The 23,214-nt window shown below is 42.6% G+C and overlaps 1 protein-coding gene across 12 annotated transcripts in view; it reads right to left on the bottom strand.

Moving 5' to 3' along the window:
• The window catches only part of kirrel3b (kirre like nephrin family adhesion molecule 3b), a 193,524-nt gene that overhangs the window by 59,154 nt on the left and 111,156 nt on the right, over positions 1-23,214 (bottom strand). For all 12 annotated transcript variants that reach the window (XM_050072023.1, XM_050072031.1, XM_050072099.1 and 9 more), the window contains 2 exons: positions 19,142-19,288; positions 13,333-13,482 (listed from right to left, as the gene is read on the bottom strand). In XM_050072023.1, coding sequence (XP_049927980.1) covers positions 13,333-13,482; positions 19,142-19,288 — 297 coding nt within the window. The remainder of the gene's footprint in view (positions 1-13,332; positions 13,483-19,141; positions 19,289-23,214) is intronic.

Genomic DNA, 23,214 nt, shown 5'->3' with positions numbered 1-23,214 from the left:
AGTTGCAATTATTTATGAACGCCGTCTTTATTAAAACAGTGTCAGTTTGTTTGGTTGCAGAATAATCAGATTCACCAGTTGCTCTCAAGTTCTATTTCTGACAAAGTAGCTGCTTGAGGAGTGTTTGCTGTAGTATTAAACCACTTAAATGTTAAAGATATACTAGGCAGGAGTTTCCTTAAAAAACAATGTACATACTCATACAAATGTAATCCCTTTTAATCATCAGTTGAAGTGTGTGATTGTGTATTTTTCTGCAAAGACGCTGCTTTTTGCTTGTACTCTATTATTTTCTTCTTATTTTCTGTGTTAAGGACGTTTATGGGTGTGTACCCTCGGTGCTCAGGTAAGGTTGGGGTGTTATTAAAAGGTGATCAGGTGCCAGATCATAAGCAGCAGGCAACCAAGAAACACATTCATTCATTTTCATTTTCCGTAATCACTTATCCTGTTAGGGGTCGTAGGGGGGCTGGAGCCTATCCCAGCTGACACTGGGCGAGAGGTGGGGTACACCCTGGACAGGTCGCCAGGGCTGACACATAAGCCCCTTTTACACTGCCAGATTTTCAGTGAATGTTTGGCCGTTTTGCAGGCAAGCTCCGAGCGTTTAGACACACAGAGCCAGATTGGCAAGTTGATCCGAGGTGCCCAATTTTCCGCCGCGTAAGGTAGACATATTGGCAGAACCTTTTTGGTTTAAAAAGAATGAGGCGCTCCCCTGCCACGGGAGGGGCTGTTGATGACGGCGCATGTGCAACCCACTGGTGGTGGATAAACAGGAAACAGCTGATAGCAGGAGTGAGCAGTGAGTACTAGTAGCAAGAGGGAAACGCAAACCTGAAAGACACTGTAAAGATGAGCAACTGGGGAGACATGGAATTGCACGCCCTCCTTGTTCTCGCAAACGAAGAGGCCATTAACCATCAAATGACGGGGACGGTGAAGGACGAGCCAACTTATGAGAGAATCGCCGAAGGGCTGACCAGCCGCAGCTTCCCTCGGAGTACGTCACTGTTTATATCCAACGCTGAGCTACACATTTGGTTACTTGCCTCCCCATTGCCCTGAAAATGGCGCATTCTGTATAAACAAAAGCAAGCAGGCGGCATTTTGCTGCACTCCCTGATTTTGCTTTTATACTGTCAATGCTGAAAGAAGACTGATTGGGCTTTCCTGCAAATTTGCACAACTCCTATCTAAAAAGGGCTATAGAGACAGATAACCATTCTCACTCACATTCACACCTACAGACAATTTCGAGTCGCTAATTAACCTGCATGTCTTTGGATTGTGAGCAGAAGCCGGAGTACCCACAGAAAACTCACGCTGACATGGGGAGAACATGCAAACTCCACACAGAAGGGTTCCCCCACACCCTGGGGTTCAAACCAGGAACCCTCTTGCCGTGAGGCGACAACACACTACTATGCTGTCCATATATAGCGAGGCAAAATGCCAAACAAGGGTGAATCTGGGTTTAACTTTAAGTTTAACACAGGTCCAAACACACACATGCACAAACTGGACCTATACATGCACTAAGTGGAGAGATGTCAGAGTGGGCTGCCCATGACAGGTGCTCCGAGCGGTTGGGGGGTTCGGTGCCTTGCTCAAGGGCACCTCGGCAGTGCACAGGAGGTGAACTGGCACCTCTCCAGCTACCAGTCCACGCTCCATATTTCTTTGGTCCGGACGGGGACTCGAACAGGCGACCCTCCAGTTCCCAACCCAAGTCCCTATGGACTGAGCTACTGCCGCCCCACATCACAGCTCTTCCTCACAGACAAGCTCATCTTTGTCTTCAAATGCTGTGGCTAATCAGTGCACAGGGCGGGGGTGGCATAATGGTCCTTTGCTCTTATGACTAATGCCTTTGCATCACTAAAAAATATTGACTAAAAAACAAAGAAAAAAACTGTTTTGCCAATTTTTCAGACAACATCCTTGTCAGTACCACACGTATACAGTGAGTAAGGACTGAATCAGACCAGTGTGGGAACACTGATGTCTGGACTCTGACTTGACCAAACTAAAAGTCTGACCAGCTGACCAGTGAATCTGCGATTTCAAAGACAATGCCCACTCACTAGTTCCTATTGTGCGTCTGAGTTTGAAATGCAGTGTTAATTCTGGCAGGCTCCCTTTCATCTGGTCTTCATTGATATGCAGGGAGGGGTTGGGAGAGGTAGAGGAATCTCAGGTCAGCACCAGCAGATCAGACAACAGAGTGTGCTGATCTAGGCAAGTAAGGGAAAAAAAAAAAATCTTTGTGAGAATGTGGTCACCTTCTGGTCCTTTATCAGCAATTGGAAACAAGGTCAAGGAGATCACATTAGTTTATTCTTCTGCTAAGAATAGAGCTAGTGCCTGGTATGCAAATGAGACAGGGAGCATGTGAACAGCATTATGAGCCAGGAATCTCAAACAGCTCTCCCATTTGTCATTAAAGAAAATGGACAAAATGTGAGGCTCAGCGATAGCACTGTGACAGCTGATTGCAGAGATCTAGCAGTATTGGCTTGCTGTCAGTGCTCTCTTACACATATGACTGAAACATTAATTAAATGGCAAGCATATAAGGCGGTCGTAAAGAAAGGGGGTTTTATGGAGAGGAGGAGATTAGAAAGGAACGTCTGACAGTATGTGACTGATAGGACTCAGGCTTGAAATGAGGTGATTTTTCTCTTATTGCTTACAAGTGCTCAAAACTCTCAGAGAAGGAGAGATAAGAGGCTCCTTTGCTCTCCCTCAAAGGAAGTATTCTTCCTGTACACACATTAGCACACATAAATGCAATAAATAGGTGCAACAGGGTCAGAAGGTGACACCACTAATGAACGTGGACGAAAGGTTATACTATCGCAGTCACTATGTGCTTCCCTTTGACCTTTAAAAGTGTCTACTATTATTCACCTGTATGTTTCCCGTTGAGGGATGTCAGAGCAAGAGTTTATGATTCTGTGCATAGTGGAGCTACATGGGAGAGAGGGAGGTCACACGCAGACCAAACAGAGCACTGCTACACTTTCAGGTCATGTCCCCCTGGAGGGCTGGCTGCCAGCAAGACACTGAGGGTGAATGGTGAACAGACAAGGAAGTAGACGGACATGCCTGGCTGCCTCCATCCTGCATCCATACCTTTTGTACCTTTCTGTCTTCCACTGTGTTTGAGGTCTTACTGTATGTAGAGATTGTGGAGACAGTTTGTGACAGCCTGGACAGAAATCTGTGTGGCGAGGACATATGCTTGTGCTCCTTTGGCATCTTTTTGAAATCACCCTGACTAAAATAGCAGTGGAAAAAAAGTCTCACCGAGGCAGAAAGGCAGTTAGACTTGATAACACAATAGTTCGGTAAAAGGAAACTTTATTGTTCTTGTTCTTGGCAGGTGGAAGCGTTTATGTCTGCTTAAGAAACGGGGGGATTTGACCAATAACCCAACATCCATGGAATACAAATGAACGACTAGGAAAAATAAATTTAAACAGATATTTTAGCTTTTTCTCTTCATCTGAGATCTTCCACTGATCCCGCCTTATGACTGCCAGGTCTGACAGTTATACAGAGGCCAAGCCTTGAACTTGAATCAGCCATCATCATTACTGGGCTGTTTGCAAACTCGGCAGTCCCTAATGGTTCTAAATTAGCTCTTTACTGCAGCCATTCGATGGACTTGGCATAAGTAGTGTGGTCAGTGGTACAGATTGATCGCTCCTCTTTAATTACAGGGCTGACTCACAGCAAACCCTGCTCCGCTCACTACTTTCTTCTTGGGGATAATAATGTAATCTCTTTCAACGCTTTCACAAATTTGCATTCTCCCGTGCATGCGGAGACGTGGACGCTGTCGGCATGCATATACGCACAGACAGCGACGTTCATGCGTGTCTCAGTGATTACAGGTTTTATACAAATCAAAGATAACTAAAAGCTGATCAGTCACAAGGGATTGGATTTTTTTTTCTTTTTTTTTGCATGTATTATTCGAAGATGTAAGACGTGATTTCAACTAAAGACTTAAGCTGTAATACACAGTTTGTTGGGGTAACTTTTGACCTAACGCTATTACATGTATGATAGATCAGACCACTGTAATAGTGGGTTTTAAGCTCCATTCAGTGTTTTTTGTTTGTTCGCTTGTTTGTTTAAAGGAGAATGGTCTGAGAATGGCCTGTTACAACTTACATTGAAGGAGCAGTGTATGCGATTTAGTGGCATCTAGTGGTGAGGATTGCATATTGCAACTAGCTAAAACTTGCCCCATGTGCCAAGCATTCCGACTCCCCGTTAGGATTCCTTCAGTGTTTATTATTTAGGACATTTTCACAAGGAGCTGAATTATCTGCAGAGGTACCTTCCTCTCCAAAACAAATGGACCAGGTGATTAAAACCAGGAAACATGTTAAAAAACTGGCTCCTCAGGTGTGTTGCTAACTATGGTGGCTATTGTAAAAACACTAGTGGCCCTATCTAGAGCCATGGTTTGATTTCTTCATTCTGGGCTACTGTAGAAACATGGCGATGCAACATGGCAGACTCCGTGGACTGGGACCTGCTTCCTAACGAAAACACAATTCTTATTTTCAAGTGATTATACACCAAAGAAAACATACTTGTCATATTATGTTCCATTTCTGTTAAGACCTTTGAGTCATCCCTCTCCTTTGGATGGGTAATTCCACTATTTTGTTTTAAGGCTGCTCACATTTTATGGAGGTCCTCCACCTCACTTTACCCACTCTGAGAAAAGACTGCATTTATGTATTTTTCCAGATCTACCAATGCTGGACCCAACTGACCACAAGCCCCACCTTGGTCACAAAGTCTGGACGTCAGTGAGATCATTTACTTTTACTGCATAATCAAAGATATCCATAAATGAGACCAAGGCATATTGATGTGCAATTAACTCAACAGTGCAAGGCGGTAAGTCCGTCACCTCCAAGAGGGGTCTGAATAAACCCTGGGGGTCATAAAGCTGCCTTTTGTCCTTTAATACATGTGAATTCCCCGAACCTCAAACATAAAATTCCCCAAACACAGAACATAAAACTTGGATTTATGTGAGGGGAAGCTGATCACATGAGTTGGCTGAGAAGTCCTCTTCAGTCTGGTAACAACTTGTGTTGCTGATGGTGAACCTGCTGATTTTTCCAGGCTAAACCAATATTGGGCGGGGGGTCGGGGATGGGACTTCTCGAAAGCAGCCGATGAAATCCTGCGAGCGCCCTGGCTTTCCAGGAGCGCGAGCAAGGGAGAAAAAGCAATTTGGAGGCGAATGAATGAGAGAAGGCTCCTCACAAGGAGGCTGGATGGTGTAGGGGAGGGGAGGCTGGCGACGTGTAGCTGCTGTAGCGCTGTGCTTCAGCAGACGTGTCCTGAACAACAATGAGCCTCCTGACTTGACTGTCTATTTCAGAAGAATGCTCGCACGGGCCGCCTGTCACCCCATCGCGACAGCTTGCAGAGTTTGTGATAGATAGATCAGGAAAAAAAGAAGACAAAAAGGACAGGAGAGGAATACCCAGCGCAGGTGGATACAAGAGACATGCGTGGCTCACTGGCCCAAATCACCGGCCCTCTTCAAGTGCTGTCATTGTACATCTGTTTGAGAGCCAGAAGATCCCGAGCCATGTGTGAGCACATGCACACACTCACAGGATGAGTGAAAAGATACGAGTGAATGAATGAAAAAGATTGTGAGAGAAACGCACAAAACCATTTTACTCTCACAAACAGGATCACAGATGGCAATCTCAAACAATATGGCAGACTGTACAAAATGTATACACAAAATAAGAAAGCAGCAGAGGACTGATTTTCAGGGAAGTGTGAGCGACCACATGGTAAACAATAATAAACTGGAAGGGCAAATATGGGATAGGAGATGGAGGCAGTTGGAAAAGGGGGAGGACAAATGAAGGGAATAGGGGACAAACAGAAGATTCAAAGGCAGGGTGGGGTATTGAATTTTAATAAGTGTAGTAAAGAAATGCTTAGTAATCTTTTGGTAGCGTTGGTGTCATGATCTACCGAATAAGCAGTGCCAAATAAAATGGAGAGATGGAAGGATGAAGACGAGATGAGGAGTGGGGAGATGCCAGAGCTGTCAGAAACATGCGGAGCCTGCTCCTTCACAGCGCAGCCATGTGCAGCCCGAGAAGCTGCTCTCCACAGATTGGGAGGGTGCTGACATCGCTGCTCACCACCCGGCTGTGTTGCGCTTATAGCTATGTGTGTGTGTGAGTTCGAGGGTGGGTGGCAGAGGATTCGGGTTCCATAAGGACAGTTAAAAATAAAAAAATAAAAAGCACTTGTTTCAAGGTTCTGCCAGTTATTAGCCCCCGTAGCTCTCGATTTTTGTTAGTGCCAATCATTAGTTTGCTGACAACAATTACAGTTATCTGAAGCAAGCCTATTTACTATGTAGTGTGAATTCAAATCAGCTCAGCACCTGTACGCAGTTGGTACTGTTGTTTTGCAGAGCACAGATGTATTCGTGTCATTTCTCTTCCTTCTGTTGAAATGCTAAGAGGAAAAAAAAAAAAAAAAAACATCCTACATACAGTCTGTCTACCATAATCACGCACCTGTTCCCAGCCTCTCTGATATCATAGATGTAGTTATCATTCCATCTCGTGTTTCAGACAAAATGGCAGAAAAGGCAGCGCTACATAAACGTTAGTCATATTTTCTCCCAGAATGACTGCCGTTTAGGACACCTTATCTCTCCCTGTACTTTCACTGAGATGCTTGGCTAGACCTAAATTAACTTTTGTAAGAGACAAATTGGTTACTTAGACGGGAGGCTTTAAAGCTGCTTTTTTCCCCCCACACTTTTACACACACAATTTCACCACTCAGGAAGAGGGATATGGATACGACTGATTTCTGCAGCCTTAAATGATGAAATTAGGAAAAATGAAAACACGTGGATCTAAACACACAAGGTACTTAGCATAAAATCATGTTCCAAGTAACACATAAAGAGGCAAACAACAACACCACTCCTTAAACATTCATTCATTCATTTTCTGTAACCGCTTATCCTGGTACAGGCTCTCGGGGGGCTCTGGAGCCTATCCCAGCTGACATTGGGTAAGTGGCAGGATGCACCCTAGACAGGTTGCCAATCTCTCACAGGGCTGACACACAGAGACAGACAACCATTTGAACTCACATTCACACCTTCAGGCAAGTTAGAGCCACCGGTTAATCTAACCTGCATGTCTATGGACTGTGGGAGGAAGCTGCATAACCTGTAGAAAACCCACGCTGATGCAGGGAGAATATGAGAGCCCACACAGAAGGGCCTCAGCCAGCTGGTGATTAGAATCCATAACCCTCTTGCAGTGAGACAACAGTGCTCACCACTGCCCCACCATGCCACCCACCCTCAACTTACATACATTTCTGTATACACTCATGATAATAACAATGCAGGAGAACAGATGGAAAACAGAGGAAAATTACGTCTTTGCACAAGCTTTCTTTTTCCAAGGAATAACAGCCAAATTGCACATATTGTTATATAGTCGAGCCAGCGATGTCTGTCATTACAGACCTATCATTGCTCAGGTCAGGTTCAGACTCAGGTCCCCAGTTGCTGTGACAACTATCACTGGCTTAGTAGTAACAGCTCACACACTCTCAGTGGAGACCACTGCTAGCACCATGGACAGCGTCTCATTGACTGTGTGGAATATTAGCCCATCTGTACCTTGTTTCCGCATTAAAACTTCAAATCCCTCCGTCGCTTTTTTCTTTCTTTTCATCCTTTAACCCTGCCCTCAAAGTTCAGCCCCATTACTAAAAGGATGCCAGCGTGATCCTTGAAAAATAATGAATTCAGACTTATCCACAGAAACGGCTGATTCAGCTTCGGCAATTGGAAACAACAATAACAAAAGATACCCTTGGGCTTTTGTGTACATGAACATTGTTGCTGAAGCACGGGTCCAAAACATTAACAATGCAGGGAAGGGAAAACAAATATCTCGCACACAATGGCGCATTCAAATGGCATGCTATCAGCTATGTTTATCAGAAGACAGGGATAATATTGTGTTTGTGAATGCCTGTCATCTTGAACGATCTTGGCAAAGGTCTTTTAAGTTTCACCCTTTACAACAACTTTACAAACATCTCATTGTGATAATGGAATAAAGCAGTCATGGGCTCACATGCAAAGCTAACAAAAAAGCACGCTGCTGAGACTATCATCTCGCAGCAGCAATAATATCTATGAAGACAAAAAGGCATAATGACACGTGCATTATTAACTGATAACAGAACAATTATTATTGTCTGGAACACTTAACAGTGTGCCTGTGTACTTTTAATATTATAAATAGTGCATTATTATTATTATTATTATTAAATGTTAACACAATTGTAACGTCTTCAGACACAATGTAAAAGCACTAGTAGGCTACGCTGTTTCTGACAATTAAAACATACATTAACTTTATTAAATGCATACGATATAATACTAGAATTGCAGGGTATTACGGAGTCTGACAGCGACGTATATATGTAATATTTTCTCCTAATGAAGAGTCAAGCTTTGCAACCCCACTTTATTTGCTTCAAGCAAGGTTAAACTCTTGAAGCATTTCCCAATTTCTGCCTGATCTCAAAAGTGTGGTCTGCGAAATGACCTTTACGACCCTGCACTTGGCAGAGCTGGAACATAGAGGTTAAAAAAAAATCTGAAATGTATATATAAAATGTAGCTGAAAGTAAACCAAGCTGATCACCCACACTTGCAACGGTTCGAAAAGCAACACTTTTTCTCAATCCTTTGCAGTCTTATAATTAGCAAAAAAACAAAAACAAAAAAAAAAACCAAGCAAGCAAAAGAAAAAAAAAGTTAATCTAAACTCTGGGCATGTCATATCAGGATAAAGTGACAGTTAAGTTTACATGAGAAAAAAATTCATGAAAACACTGACAATAACTCAAGTGTACTAATGACTTCAGATTGAGTGGAAGTATATACGTCATCTAGACCACTTAGTTATCTTCAGAGTTCATCTCTGGTAAAGTAAATACCTGATGAGCTATTTTAAAACCTCAATTAACAGAGATTACACAGATGTACAAAGCATCTCTGCATTAATTGTGTATGCTTTTAACGCAACACTTTAAATGAAGAGAATCCAGCAATCGAACTCCACGGCTGTGCATTAACTTGGAATGAGGTAAAAAGACACAGTCGGAGAAAGGATGAAAGAGACAGAAACATTTAAGACAGAAACTGATGTATGAAAATGTCAGCAATGAGTCAATAAATGGCACCGCATTTCATTGTGACATTATGACACATTTTACATTTGTGGAAAAGATTAACGCGCTTCCAATTTACGGAAAAACCCAGAGCACCTCAAAGTAGTTTTTCAGCCAAACACCTTAATCAAACAACAGTGAACTCCTTTCCCTTTGTTCTAGTGGTCCCCAACCTAAGGTAGAAAGATTAGAGCAAAGGTCTGGAGCGTTGCCAACTTGCTGCAAGGGATATAATTAGCCCCAGGGGTCTTTTTTGGACCTGAAACCCTCCATTCTCTTCCTTCATGACTAATTCACAAGACCTTGATTCTCCTTTGGCATGTGAGGGCAAGCCTGCAAGCCATGCAAACGCTCGCAAGGGTTAAGTTCAACATCCATTTTGCTCTCGAAGCCCTTTAATGAAGGAACTTCATTATTGTTTGTGAATGGGAATGTGTTGTGTGTTTTCCTCTTTAATTGCATTGCTCTTGCACTTGAAGTATTGGCTGAAGTGAATGAAAGTAAAACAAAAGCCTTCTTCCACTTATTAAACATTTTCCTTTAAATGGGCAGGTCAGGTAAGGTCACTGCCGCTTCATCTTTGGCTCAACCAAACCACTTGGCTCACAAGGACGAACTCAAGCAAATCATTAAAAAGAAAAGCAGAGTTTCTCGTCTCTGGCAGTGATAAAGGTCTCTCTCTATGTGTTAGTAAATATTTATGTTATGTTATTTCCGAGCCTATCAAAGTCAAGAGGAGAGAAGTTCCTCTGATGTGGCACATGGAGGAGTTTGGGCTGATATTGAGTTATGAAAGATGGAGGGGAGAGTTTTAGATTTATTCTGCTGTCAGCTCGAAGAAGGGAGGCTGCGTGTGTGTGCACTGGTGGATGTGGGTGTGCGTGTAAGCATATTGTGTATATGCCTATGTATTTGTGTGTACGTGTGTGTGTGTGTGAGCGCATAGGTGTGTGGGGCCGTAGCTGTCTTCCGAGTCGATAGACACACTCTGTCACCACTGGCAAGTAATTGACAGCTTGGAGTTTGCAGTGACACAGGCCTTGCATATATTTCCTCCATTACCTTGTGTGTGTGTCAGCCTGCAGTTCTCCCTGGCAGTGCATTCAGGAGTCAGCTAGCTCGGCAGGGGATTAAACAAACACCTTCTATTTGGGCTTATGGGGAGGAATGATAAACTCTCTCAGCCTCAATCAGCCAAATAGGTAATAAAGGCTTCCCCTTTTCTCATTGCTGATTGGTTATTTAAATACAGTAGGGGCCAACTAGTGTACTTCCTGCTGCTGTACGTCGCTTGCAGTCCAGAGTCAAGCATTTGCAAATAATTTGTTTCTTTGTTTTAATTACGTTGAGTAGTCAGTGTAGGGTTTGCCAAAACAGGAGAGCACAGTGTCAAGGGGATTAAAGCGAAAAACCAAGAAGTATTTGCATCTGCTGTATATGGCAGCCATCCACTCATATATGAATGAAATTAAGTGGCAGTTTCATATATATATGAAAACTCCCAAGGATGCTAGGAAGGCTACAGAAACAGGCAATAAATACAATGTTTAGAGATAACATTGCTGTAACCTAAAATGTCCTAAATTGCATTTAGTTTGAAGAATACTTCACCAACAAAATAACCACTCGTAAACCAATTCGTCATGTTGTGTGATCTTGAATTTGTGGCAAAAACATCCATAGAAAACGACAAACACGTGATATATTGATTTACTGGAGACTATTTCAAAAATGTGTGTCCAAATTCAAGCACACATAGTCTCATTTCTCCAGTCCTGTGCTCGTACTTCCCAAACAAATGCATTTTGGCTACAAAAATTGTATTGGAATCTGGCATTAGACTGTTTGGGAAGCACTGAGCATTACATAGGCTACATGACATGTGACACGGGTCCATGTCATTGGTCCTGCAGCCCATTGGTCCGACATCCCATTAGTCCGACGGTCTGCGGTGCTGGATGGCTCCCGGCGGGCGTATTTCTACCTTGATGGTGCGCTGCGANCCCACACTATGATCTTTTCCTAACCCTAACCAAGTGGTTTTTGTGCCTAAACCTAACCAGACCTTAATCACAGGGCATCATGATGATTTCGGAATGGACTTCGGAACAATGGGTTTAATATGGTCGGAACAATGGGGTGTCGAACCAATGGACAGTTCCCTGTGACACATCTAGTGAACGAGTGTAGCATGCTAATCAAGTTATTAAAGATAGTCAATGTTGACTTTGGGAAGCCAACATCGCTCTACTGGGTGAAAGTCCTGTGTTTCATGTATCGGTAAAGGATTTTTAACTACAGTCTGGGTATCTTGGATTTTGCCTGCCTGTACCACAGACTTCCACACTGAGTGAGCTGGCCAGTCATTGTTCTTGGTCTTTATATGACTATTTTCCCTATCCACGAAGAGCGAAAGTCCTTTGTTTGTTTCACCCAGCCCCCAACCTATCCAATGGGGGCTCCTTTGATTTTTGTGCATGGACATTGTCACTTTTTATTTCGTGTCACTGTAATAATTACTACAACTTTTTGGTCAGAGTTGGATGTTTTTCCATGGAGACATACAAGGAACAAAGTTTTCTTCACTAATTCAACATAACATGGCATGACTCATTGATATAGTCATTTTGTGGGTGAGGTATTCCTTTAAACGGCTGAATTACATTGACAGCAACCTTGCTGAAACACCTGGATACACATTGGATTCTTCTCTCCCATCTGTCCTTGACGCTGTGATCAAATGGCAAAGTTTCTGTGCAAAAAAACACTCCGTCAGAGCAGCTAAGCTCTGAGAGACCGGAGCAAGTCGAGAAAGGACAGTAGTAGACAGTAGGAAAGTGCACTTGCATTTTCAGCTCTCTGTAGAAGTATCCATAATTATTCACTCATATCCATTTGCAGGGGGCTTGGCAGCCAGAGAAACGTTATGCCGCAATTTGTCTTCCCCTCTCTCTTTTTACTCCTGCTGCCTTCTCCCCTACAAATCGTTAGTTTCACTTTTCATTAGGCTGGATCAATAAGGCGGATCAGCCGCTCGTGGCGAGGATACTGCATGGCAGACGCCCCCCCCTCTCCCTCTACCCTTTCTCTTCCCCATTCCTTCTCTCTTGTTCTCTTTTGCTCCGTCATTGACTCGAGCGATCTATCCAGCAGTCCTCCAGCGAGGGAGGTTGTGAGAGGCGGCAGGAGACAGGAAGCAGCAGGAGGCTCGAAGGGCCCAAGAAAGAGACGTTAGCCTGCGATCGCACCGGTGCTAACCAATAAGGCAGAAATGGCATCGCTGAATGATAACCCAATAAAGTTTAATTAAGAACCAGTAACCTCTCAAGCTTGCAGTAATAATGAAAATGGAGGCTGCATGGAGAGGAAGGAAATTAAAGTGGAAATGTAAGGGTCTGTAAAAGTTCAGTCATATTGACACTGTCTGCCAAATGGGAAACATTAGCATTGATTTAATTCCTTTCTGATGGTTTTAATACAAAATCTTTTGTTCTCGGGTTTCACTGTACGTTCATCATGTTTTGAGAGCGACTGGATGAGAACACCCGTGTTTGAGCGTGTACCTATATTCATATTTTCTGTGTAATTGGAAAGTGAACAAGGACTCGTACTGTATACTTTTATTGTTATGAAGCACCACTTTTGTAAGGGGCCCCTAGAGCTCTGGTGCTACTTCTGCCCAGTGTTTAGGCTCAAGAGTGTAGATTTGGGTTGAACATTTGGGATGATGCATACGAGCTGTTTGTCCTGTTTTTCTCCACACACCTGGATGTGGATCTCAGTGTTTTATCAGAGGCTGCAGAACACTGCTTATGCTGCCTTTATCCTGAAATATCAGATATCACACATGTAGCTAAAATAATAATAAAGACATGTTCTGTGATGTTGATTTGGTCCTCTTAGCATGAAAAACGAATGACAAAGTGAGAAGCCAGTGACGCCAGTGAAGCCTTTTCCGCCAGTTGCTTTGCACCTCCACAATTGGGGGCGGTTGCTATTATAGTGGTGTTGTTTGGACTGTGTGTGTGTTTAATTCGGACTCACCCAGCACAGTGAGACGGGCAGGACGGGACCTCATGGCAGCCTGGACAGCCTGGCACTCAAACACGGCGTCATCCATCAGCTCGACACGCTGGATTCGCAAATGATGCTCTCCCGATCCGTGGTCTCCAATCACTGTGTAGCGAGGATAGCCTACAGGGCAAACACATTTGTTCATTTTAGTTAAATTTGAAATTAAAACACTGCTCAGAAGATAAATTTGTCATTTTAAAGCTGTGAGTGCTGGACCAAGCACATCTAGTGCCCAAGGCAAGCTTCCCCTGGTGGTATAAATTTGTAAATTTTGTCTTCTTTTTTTTCCCCAGATGGTTTTTGCCTTTTGATTTTCTCTTACTCCAATTCTGTCCACATACACTCCACTGCACTATTTTCCTTAAGTTTGATCTTTTTTAAAATTTTATTTTATTTCCTTACATCCAAAAGAAAATGGTGCCCACCCTCTGGGCGGTGTCCTAAGTGGCTGGAGGATTCACCATTGCTTATAACAACAATAACAATACACAATATAAAGACAACACACAAGCTTAACGTATCTTATTGTGAAGTCAATTTTAATTGGCAAATGCATTACAAAGACAATATTGGCTTGAGCACTATAACTGAGCTGCATTGCAAGTGAGTGTTATAGATTACTTCATAGGTGAGCACCGCTTTTGATTGTTCATTTGCTAATTTACTCACAGTACAAAATTAACACATCAAGAGTCAAATACATGTTTTTATGGCACTCCTGGCAATGTTAATGAGCTGCTGTAGAGGTTGCTGCATTCGGCAGAATGAGGTTTTACTGCAGCCGTAAACAGGATCAGCTACAGTTTGAGTTGTTTCAGCAATGCTCTGTGCAATGATTTATAGTTTAATAATGCAAGAAAGCAGAACAATATCCAAGAGACCTGGGCATTTTACACAAGTCAAGTGAGATGGTTTTAAAGATATCCCCCTAACTATTATCGAAATATGCATTGAGAGTATGTTGTGGAGTGCATCCCTCCGCCGGGGCAAATAAGCAAGAAGAGGAATGTGTTTGACTGGAGAGCTTTATGGGGTATTTCTCATGCTTTTAGAACTGCTCGTCTCTGAAGATCCCTTTTCGTTTTCTCTCACTCCATCTTTCTAATTATTGGTGATACAGTATGTGGAATGAAATAAGAATGTCTGTTCATAAAAAATGCACTCCAAAAAAAATGTTATGAATTTCCTGCAAAGAATTGCTTTTTTCCTCCAGTGGTCCTTAAAAGTAATTAATCAATGACGAAGTGAGTAGATAGGATTGGAGAGTTTTACAGCAGAACAAGGCCAGACTTTTAACAAAGCCCCACTTTAACTGTGTGCTTTGTAAAAGTAAACTTCACACTTTAAACTCACACACTTGTCATTTCCTTTCCAGCAAAAAAATCTGTCAGTACCCATCCAACTGTTGGGTCACTGCCAACAAATGTTGGGGAGAAAAATATTGATTTCTCAGTAACACCCAGCCAATGACTCATGTTCACTTCAGAGATCCCCAAACACTCCAGTCTTTCACTGTAAAGGTTTTTACAGGCTGGTTATACGTTTCTGCGCCCAAAAGGAACATAACAGACTGGGCAGCCTTAGAACAGCTTTTAAATCCTTGAATTTGTCTACTGCAAAAACCCATCGTCTGCTCAAAGTCCAATTACTGACTGTTGCTTCATTGAATCCAGTTGCCTTTAATAGAGCATGAAGTGGGCCTCATTTTATGCTGGTGGGGTGAGTTACAGCCGATTAAGCCACTCTCTGCATTTCATCCTCCTACGTGTAGCCTTTAATCTTAAGGGTCTATACAGTGGGAGGACGAAGGACAAAAGAACGCCTAAACATAAACATTAAAGCTGGGGAGGAGATAAACAAAGAAAGGCAAAATAAGTGGCAGGCTAACTTAAAAAAAAGTGAACAAAGATTGAAGCTGCACTGGATGTTTTGTGGAAAAACTAGTGTCTCCTTTTTTAAGTTTCACCAGACTTTCTACAACGTGTCCTACACTGAGTGATACCAGGGCTTCGGTAACACAGGTTGTAAATGTCACAGGGTTAATAGTGACCCAACCTCAGAACCCTGTCTGATGACGATAAACCTATTTTGGGAGATCTGATGTAGACTTCCTCTTTTGTGTATTGTTAACAGTTCAATTAGCAACGTGAGACAGGTCCAGACAACATTTGAGCTAATCTCTATAAACAGAAATCTGCATATGAATGCAGATGGATGAGGAAAAAGCTAATAAAAAGCTGAATTGAGGTCAGATGTTGGTCGATGGTTTCCCAGATTGCATTCTGCCTCTTTTGCTCTCCTCTCATGGATTGTTGATCTGCATGCAACCAAAGCCCATTCAAACTTGATTGGTCAATACTAGTCAGGCTACAAAAGGAAGCCAGAATGCTTCAGATGCCAACTTCTTGCTCTGTTGCCTACAGATTCTGCATACATATGCAGAAAGATAACTGTTTATAGAGGTTAATAGAGACCTGATCACAACTAAAAGCTTCCATTAATAATGTTAATAACCATTGAATGAAAAAGAGCTTCTTGCTTTTCCATGCTCAGTATAATGCCTAAAATAGAGGACGCACCATTATGCGCACAAGGTCACCCAGAGAAGCATTTTGCTTCAATTTTATGTTCATTGATGAGATTCACGGCAATAATGCCATTGCAGATCGCAAGGGTAATGATTATTGCACATTCTGAATGATGTGACCTTGAGTTGACTCCAGTCCACCAAGCAAGTGCTGAGTGTACCTACCCCAGAAACAGAACATACCTCAAGTGCACTTTTGTTTTGCTTGTTTTAATTGTTGCAAGGTATAAGCTATGTAAATTCCTGTTAAACAAACAGATGATCTGGCCAATTACCTCATCTGTGCCTCTGGCAAACTAAGAATAATTTTGCTGTGTGAGAATATGGCGCCGTTCCAGTTTCATCTCCGTGTATTAGCTGGATCCAAAAGGAAAAGTAATTTGCATTTGTGGAGGATAGTAATGATAGGAATTTCCTAATCTCATTTTCAAACAATGGTAACATACCATAATGCATTTTTATCACCTCGTAAGCACCTCGATCATGCATTTTGTCAATTTGACTAAAGTCATAGTGGCACACATGAAGACTGATCACCCCTGCACATGTGATGTGTACCTGTAAAGGGCCATTGATCTTAGATCTCAGCAAATTTCAAAGACACAATGTGTTACCCAAAGCAAACAATGTAAAATAGGCCCATTAAGGAGTAATGAATCCATCAGAGGGGAATGGATTTGTCTTGGGGCTGGATCAATGGTGAACGTGTGTGTGTGTGTGTGTGTGTGTAAAAGTATACAGACACTTGAGGCGTGGCCTAGTGATTTATAGCGCTCACCTAGAACATGTTTCACACAGTGTACCCACAAGGGGATGGAAACAGGTTAGCTGCAGCTGTGAACAGGTGACCGGTGTTCAATTTGCTCTCATGAGAGGCAAGTGTGACACATGCATGCTGCTGAAGGTTTGCTACATGCCAGCTTATCTTCCCTAGAGCTCATTCTCCCGTATCCCAAGTGCATGGCGTAATGTATACAAACATTTCTTTCTCCGTCTTTACCGCATGGCGGGAGAATTCACTTATAGCTGCTTTGTCTGTTGTCACCATGATCATGCGTGGCAGATTCTCTGTCATGCATATTCATGACATTGATTGGTATGTTCTGAGCGGTTGTGGGGCTACTTTACTTTTCTTTAATTAGAGTGGAAAGGCGTGACACAAAAGGGAATGAATAGGAAATTCGGGGACAGATAGGAATCATTGGCTTTTGTGCCGTGATTTCTTGCGCTGAATGGTGAAAGAGTTCTCTCGGTTTTAATCACTGCTCCCGTGAATGGAAACAGGTCCCAGGCGGAGAACACCGTTGCCGACGCAGCTTCTTTCTATGAATAGCCAAGCAGACCTATATTACTGAAATGCTCCATGCAACATTTGATTCGTCGCACTTTTTATGTATACAGCTGCCACTTTCCTTTCATTGTGTACATCTTGCAGTGGATGTACCATCACTCTTTTACTGCCGCGTGCATTGCTTGTTTATGTAGGCAGGAGTGATAAAAAGGACAGCTGTGGAGCTCTTTATTTTGAAAAAGTGTCATCCGTCTCAATAGAAGGCACTCAGCCCCTGTCCGTATCATACTGTTGATTTTAGCAACCTATCTTCTTCAGGCAGGCAGCTATTCCACCTCAAACAAAACCCTGTGCATTTTTTAAAATGGTTTAGGAGAGAAGGATCGCTCCACCTGTACATCTTGGGCCTGATTATTTGGCGAAATAGGAAGAAGAGAAGGGTTGTGGAGAAGGTCAGGGTTACTGCATCTTGTCCACGACTGTCAAACTCTTCACAGATGTATTGTTAAAGGTTGATCTACTGTAGTTCCCTTGACTTTTCTCTCCGTTTTCTTTGTTCTATTCCTCCCTCTGTCTTTGTCCACCGCTGAAATGAGATTTCAACTTGATTGTCTTGTCTTGTTAAATCAATAAAAATAGAAGAGGATAAAACAAACTCTACATCTCTGCTCCACTCTGACCCCAAATAAAATTGTGCTCTCTCTTCCTTCCACTCTCTCTCATTCTATCTCGATCCATCATAAGTACTCTCCCCCGTCTGCCTTCTCTCCCTTCAAAGGAGACTCGAAGACTGCAGGACCATTGTTTACTGCAACCTCTCAGTCTCCCCTGGGCCTGATAAGAACCTGAGGAGGGAATAGGATGGCTTTACTGGGACTCTGTTGGCCACTGAGGTTTAATTACAGACCGCATCGGCGACGTTTACTAAAGGTCAGAGGGTAGAAAACCCCCAGTCTCACGCGAAATACTGATGTAATCGTTCCTGTTTAAAAAGAGACTTCTGCATTTTAAAAAAGGCTGCAGCTGGATAATTTGTTGCACTGAATTGCAATTACTCTAGAGTTTTTAGTGGTCACCCAGGGTGGTGTGTGAGGCCAATGAGTAAGCTCTAAGATAAAAACCTTGCCCTTATAGAGTAATGCATCCTACTGTGTATGGAGAGCTGTGTACAGATTCAAATGGATCTCTGTTTTGGAAGAATTTAATGATCATTTCAGTAAATGATGCGTGCGCACTACGCTTTTATGGATTTTCTCATTCAATAGCTCAGTGCTTCAAAGGTTGTAAATGTTTATTTAGAGGAGTGATGTGCTTCCTTGAAATTCATCAAGGTCATGAATATACATAAAGCCTGGATTGGTGGAACAACAGGCTACTAAATGACAGTGCAGTAGTCACTTTTACTCCAAATTAAACAATTAAGGCAATTATACATGAGGTGCAGTGTAATTAGAGGACGCCAGCTACTCTTCAAAAAGCCATTTAGCAGCCTGAAGCACCAGAGAAAGACCAGTGCCACTATTGATTTCATATTTCATTCGGATTTTTGTGCTTCCCTGCCAAATGCAAAGTATAAGAGATTTAGGTCTGCATCTAACACGGAGACAGAAATGAATTTTTAATTCTGTTTGGTCACGTTGAGTGATATAATTATTGATGTTTTACATAACACTTGTAATGTAATACTTGTGTTGTAACACACTATTACGAGACCTCTTTTATCCGTCTGTGGAGTGATATATTTGGCAGAGGGTAGGATGTCGACATGTGGGGGCTTTAGATGACAAAAAGCAGCAATTTGAATATGACAGTTATATTAGAGAGTGTAATTAATAGAGGAAACTGAGGGTGATGGAGAAATGCATGGTGACACGCACAAGGGGATAAATGCTGTTACTTACCAGAGAGGTCCCTGCCAACTCCCAGCGCCAGGCCATCTTTGATCCACAGGACAACGCCATGGTAACCGGGGATAGTGCATGGTAACGTCACAGGCTGGCCTGCCACCACCACCAGGTCTTGTGGCTGCTGGGAAAACATGGCAGCCCCTGTAGAACAAAAGAAGAAGGGCAAGGTTAGGTCTGACCCATTTAAACCATTACATCACTTTAATGTAATCAGGAGGAGAGGGCATAGAAAATTCAAGATCAAAGAGGGGAACAAGTGTGGCTTTACAAACACCTGCTTTCAGCGACTCAAGTGCTGAATGAAGGGAAAATGAAGGGAAGTGCACCATATGCCCATTTCCACCAATTTCACTCAAACCTCTTGTCAAACTCATGTTAAAGGAAGCCTAAAGGGTGATATACAAACGTGGCACATTCTTTTACTATTCATGATACAGAGACAAGATACTGTACACGCATCAGAGGTGTCAGTGCGGTACCAGGACTGAAGCACAGCCTAAGAGACAGCCGTCACAGCTCGGCTTGGTTCATTTATGAAGGATGTCACCGTACAGATGGGCCGGGCTCTTACACACCACTGTAGATAACACGATCTTGTCTGCCAACACTGCTCTAGTGGCATACATTAACTCGAGCTCACACCCATGTATTCCAACTGTGCAACTGCTATTAGCTGCACTCCTCTACTGTGTGTTCAGGCGGAAAGTGGTGTGCAGTGAACTCCATTAGAGGCAGAGGGTGTGTTAATGGGGAGGGGTATGGTGGCGGTGGAGGGGTGGTGGAGGCTGGGGGAGGTTATGCTGTGGATCAGAGTGGAGGGTGCAGAGTGGTACTGATGTGTAGTTAGAAACACTGGCAGGCTGCCTATCAACTAAAGCCTACACACACTGACATGCATTCATACAGACGCACTCAGATTTGGGAGCAGGAACTGCAGCAAAGGTTTAAAAGTGTCACTTTTTCTCTCACACACTTTACTGAGGCAGTTTGTTAGCAGCTGTTTCTTATTTTTAAACTTCTAAGTTCCATTGCTTGGATCTGAATGTCTGCCTTTTTTCTTGAACAACTTATTCTTTCTCCTCGATTTGTGCAGCAGCACAAACACAGACATGCATACAAACCAGAACATGTACTCCCATCATGCTGAAATGGGCACACACACGCACTTTTTTTTTAAATCATATGCAAATAAAAAGCTGATAGAAGAATAACATGTAGTGAATCACAATAATAAGCAAGCAAAAGACGGCGGAGAACGAGAAAGCGTGTTTTTCATCTTACAACATCTTTGTATCACATTGCAGTCATCTTCTGCAGTTCTTTGTATGATTGTTTTGATATTCAGAGGAAATTACTTATCCTACTGGAGACAGGGAAATTGATTGGCTTTGTTCTACAATTTCAAACCACATCAGAGAAAAAAGATTGTTGTCATACAAGAAACTGATTTTAATTTAGTTGGAAAATGCCATTAGAATCCCCACAAGTCATTTTTCAGCCTTGAACTGAATTCCATGTGATGGATAGCTTGTTAGAGATGTAAGCAGACGTTTTCATATTGATTCATGCACTCTCTTTCCTCACACCTACGTATCACACACACACACACACGGAAATACACACACCTCACTCATTTTAATTAATACACAGTATATCCATAGGTGCAGGTTTCAGGGGAGGAACACAGGCGATATGTCCTCCTCAGTATTTAGAACACTGGTATTTGCCCCCGCCTCCCTGCCCCAATGGAAAACTGGGAAATAGCAGAGGACCTTTATTTTGTAAAACCGCTAGACTGCTACTAACAGATGAAACAACAACTGTGGTAAAGCAGGGGGCAGCAGGGAACTTCAAAAGCAATGGTTGCAATCTGCCCAAACACAGAAAGAAGAAGAATGTTGAAGCTCCACTTCGAAGGATAGTGCAGAGAGTTGGCTGCTGCTGGAGAATGAGGACAGAAGCAAACATGAAGCTGCTCTTACACAGCTGTAAGTCAGCAAGAATTAGATACACCTAAAGGTGGAATTGTTATCTGTTAAAAACAAAAATAATACTAATCAGAAATTCCACTAAATAAGTCATCATATTCGAGAATAAAGTCATAATAGAATACATTGCGTCGAGTGATATATGCATGTTTTAGCACTTTCTGACATTCCAAGGCTACAGTTATTTTGACGTGTAAAAAGTTTGGACTACGGTGCTGCATCTTTTGTCTGACTGGCAGCTCTGTGTCACTGGGTGTGCTGCCGACTGAGAAGCTGCGATTTATCGAAGGTTGTGAAGTTAACATTTGTGTGGACAATAAGACACACAATGGTGAAATCAAAAATGTTTTCAGAGCAGCACACAGCCACTTCCCTGAACTTTGTATCATCCAGAGACATGTGTCTGTCAGACAGTCAAATTCTCCGATAACACATATGTGGAATATGTCTTAAATGTACAGACTGTTTTGAACATGAGCAGAAATCTTGCTAAATATTCACTCCTAAAGTCCAGGAGTTTATAAGTGAATTAAATTTCATTTTAAAGAGGTTGCTTCCCCAAACAAAAGATGCAAAACAGGACGTAAGAGTATAACGCCTATATGTGTGCTGACTCAGCAGGGATAATATTAAATGATACAAGTGGATCTACAGGGGAATAAATATTTGAAAGCAATACAGAATTGCTGAGAATATACTTTACTAATCAGAATACTAAATTTTGCGTTTTCCTTTACATTAATAAAGACCATGCGCACATCTACGCCATAAACTGGTGCAGAAAAAAGGGTACAAAGTAGTGCATAAAAATTTACCAGAATTCCGAATGGGCTTTTCATCATCTTGCGACTCAACTGTTTCTTCCTGCCTCACCAGGCCCTTTGTAAGCGTGCATCTATATCGTGGGTGCTGCAGGCTAGGTGAGACTTTATCTCACCATATGTATTGCCCTTCAAACTTAGGCAGCTTTGTTCAGCCCTGACTGTGTTCCCACGTGAGGAGCTTATCTCCGCTGTACTCTGCTACACAGCCAGCACGCAGACGAAGCACGCCAACATATAGACAGCTACTCGACAGATCTCTTGGCATGTTCCGGAAAAACAATGTAAACGCCAGGGAATCTTGTATCTGCTCAGTCATGACTGATATTATCAAACAGTTCAGACTGTGCTGTAATTGATTTAACACTGGACGAACGTCTCTGTTGGCAGCACACTCGCCTGCATGCTTCCTACAACCCACCTATATCCTCACTCCCGTCGCCCTTCTCTGGACTCCTCGCCCCAAGGGTTATCAAGAAAAAAATAGATTTGAGATTATTTTTCAGAGACAGGCTACCTGTCATGCTGCTGTGCGTTCTCTCTAGACAGAGCAGCTCAGTATCAGATTGAACCTTCTTAGGTGTTACATATATTGATGTTGTGTTTGCACAGAGGAAGATTTTAGCACATCATTTGCAGTAGGAGTTCATGTTAATTCTGTGAGACATTATGCCCTGAAACTGTCGTAAACAAATACCTGACTTCTCAAACAGCTCTCTTAACAATGTCAACTAACTGTACTCAAAATAATTGCACATCTCTCACACAAATACACATAGGTGAGCCATTACTTCACCTTGTTGATGCCACACATTCTTACTCTCAACTCTTCAAATACTGACACTTGGTTAGTGCCCGAAGCATCAAACTATGACTCTCTATGTACCCCTCTGGTTTCACTTTTGGACTCTCGGGGATGGTGTGTTAGTTTCGGTGTGTCTCATATAGATGTATAAGTAACTGAAGCCAAGGGCTACTGACCAAGAATGGGTCTTTGACTAGTTGGGAACGCCCGGATTTTGCACACCGAGATCAATTTAATCAATCAATTCAATCAATTTTATTTATAAAGCCCAATATCACAAATCACAATTTGCCTCACAGGGCTTTACAGCATAAAATTTCCCTCTGTCCTTATGACCCTCGCAGCGGATAAGGAAAAACTCCCCAAAAAAACCCCTTTAACGGGGAAAAAAAACGGTAGAAACCTCAGGAAGAGCAACTGAGGAGGGATCCCTCTTCCAGGACGGACAGACGT

The sequence above is a fragment of the Epinephelus moara genome, chromosome 2, assembly GCF_006386435.1.
Source record: "Epinephelus moara isolate mb chromosome 2, YSFRI_EMoa_1.0, whole genome shotgun sequence".
Classification (NCBI taxonomy): domain Eukaryota; kingdom Metazoa; phylum Chordata; class Actinopteri; order Perciformes; family Serranidae; genus Epinephelus; species Epinephelus moara.
The sequence above is the reverse complement of the archived record's forward strand: the minus strand, read 5'-3'. Positions and strand labels throughout refer to the sequence as shown.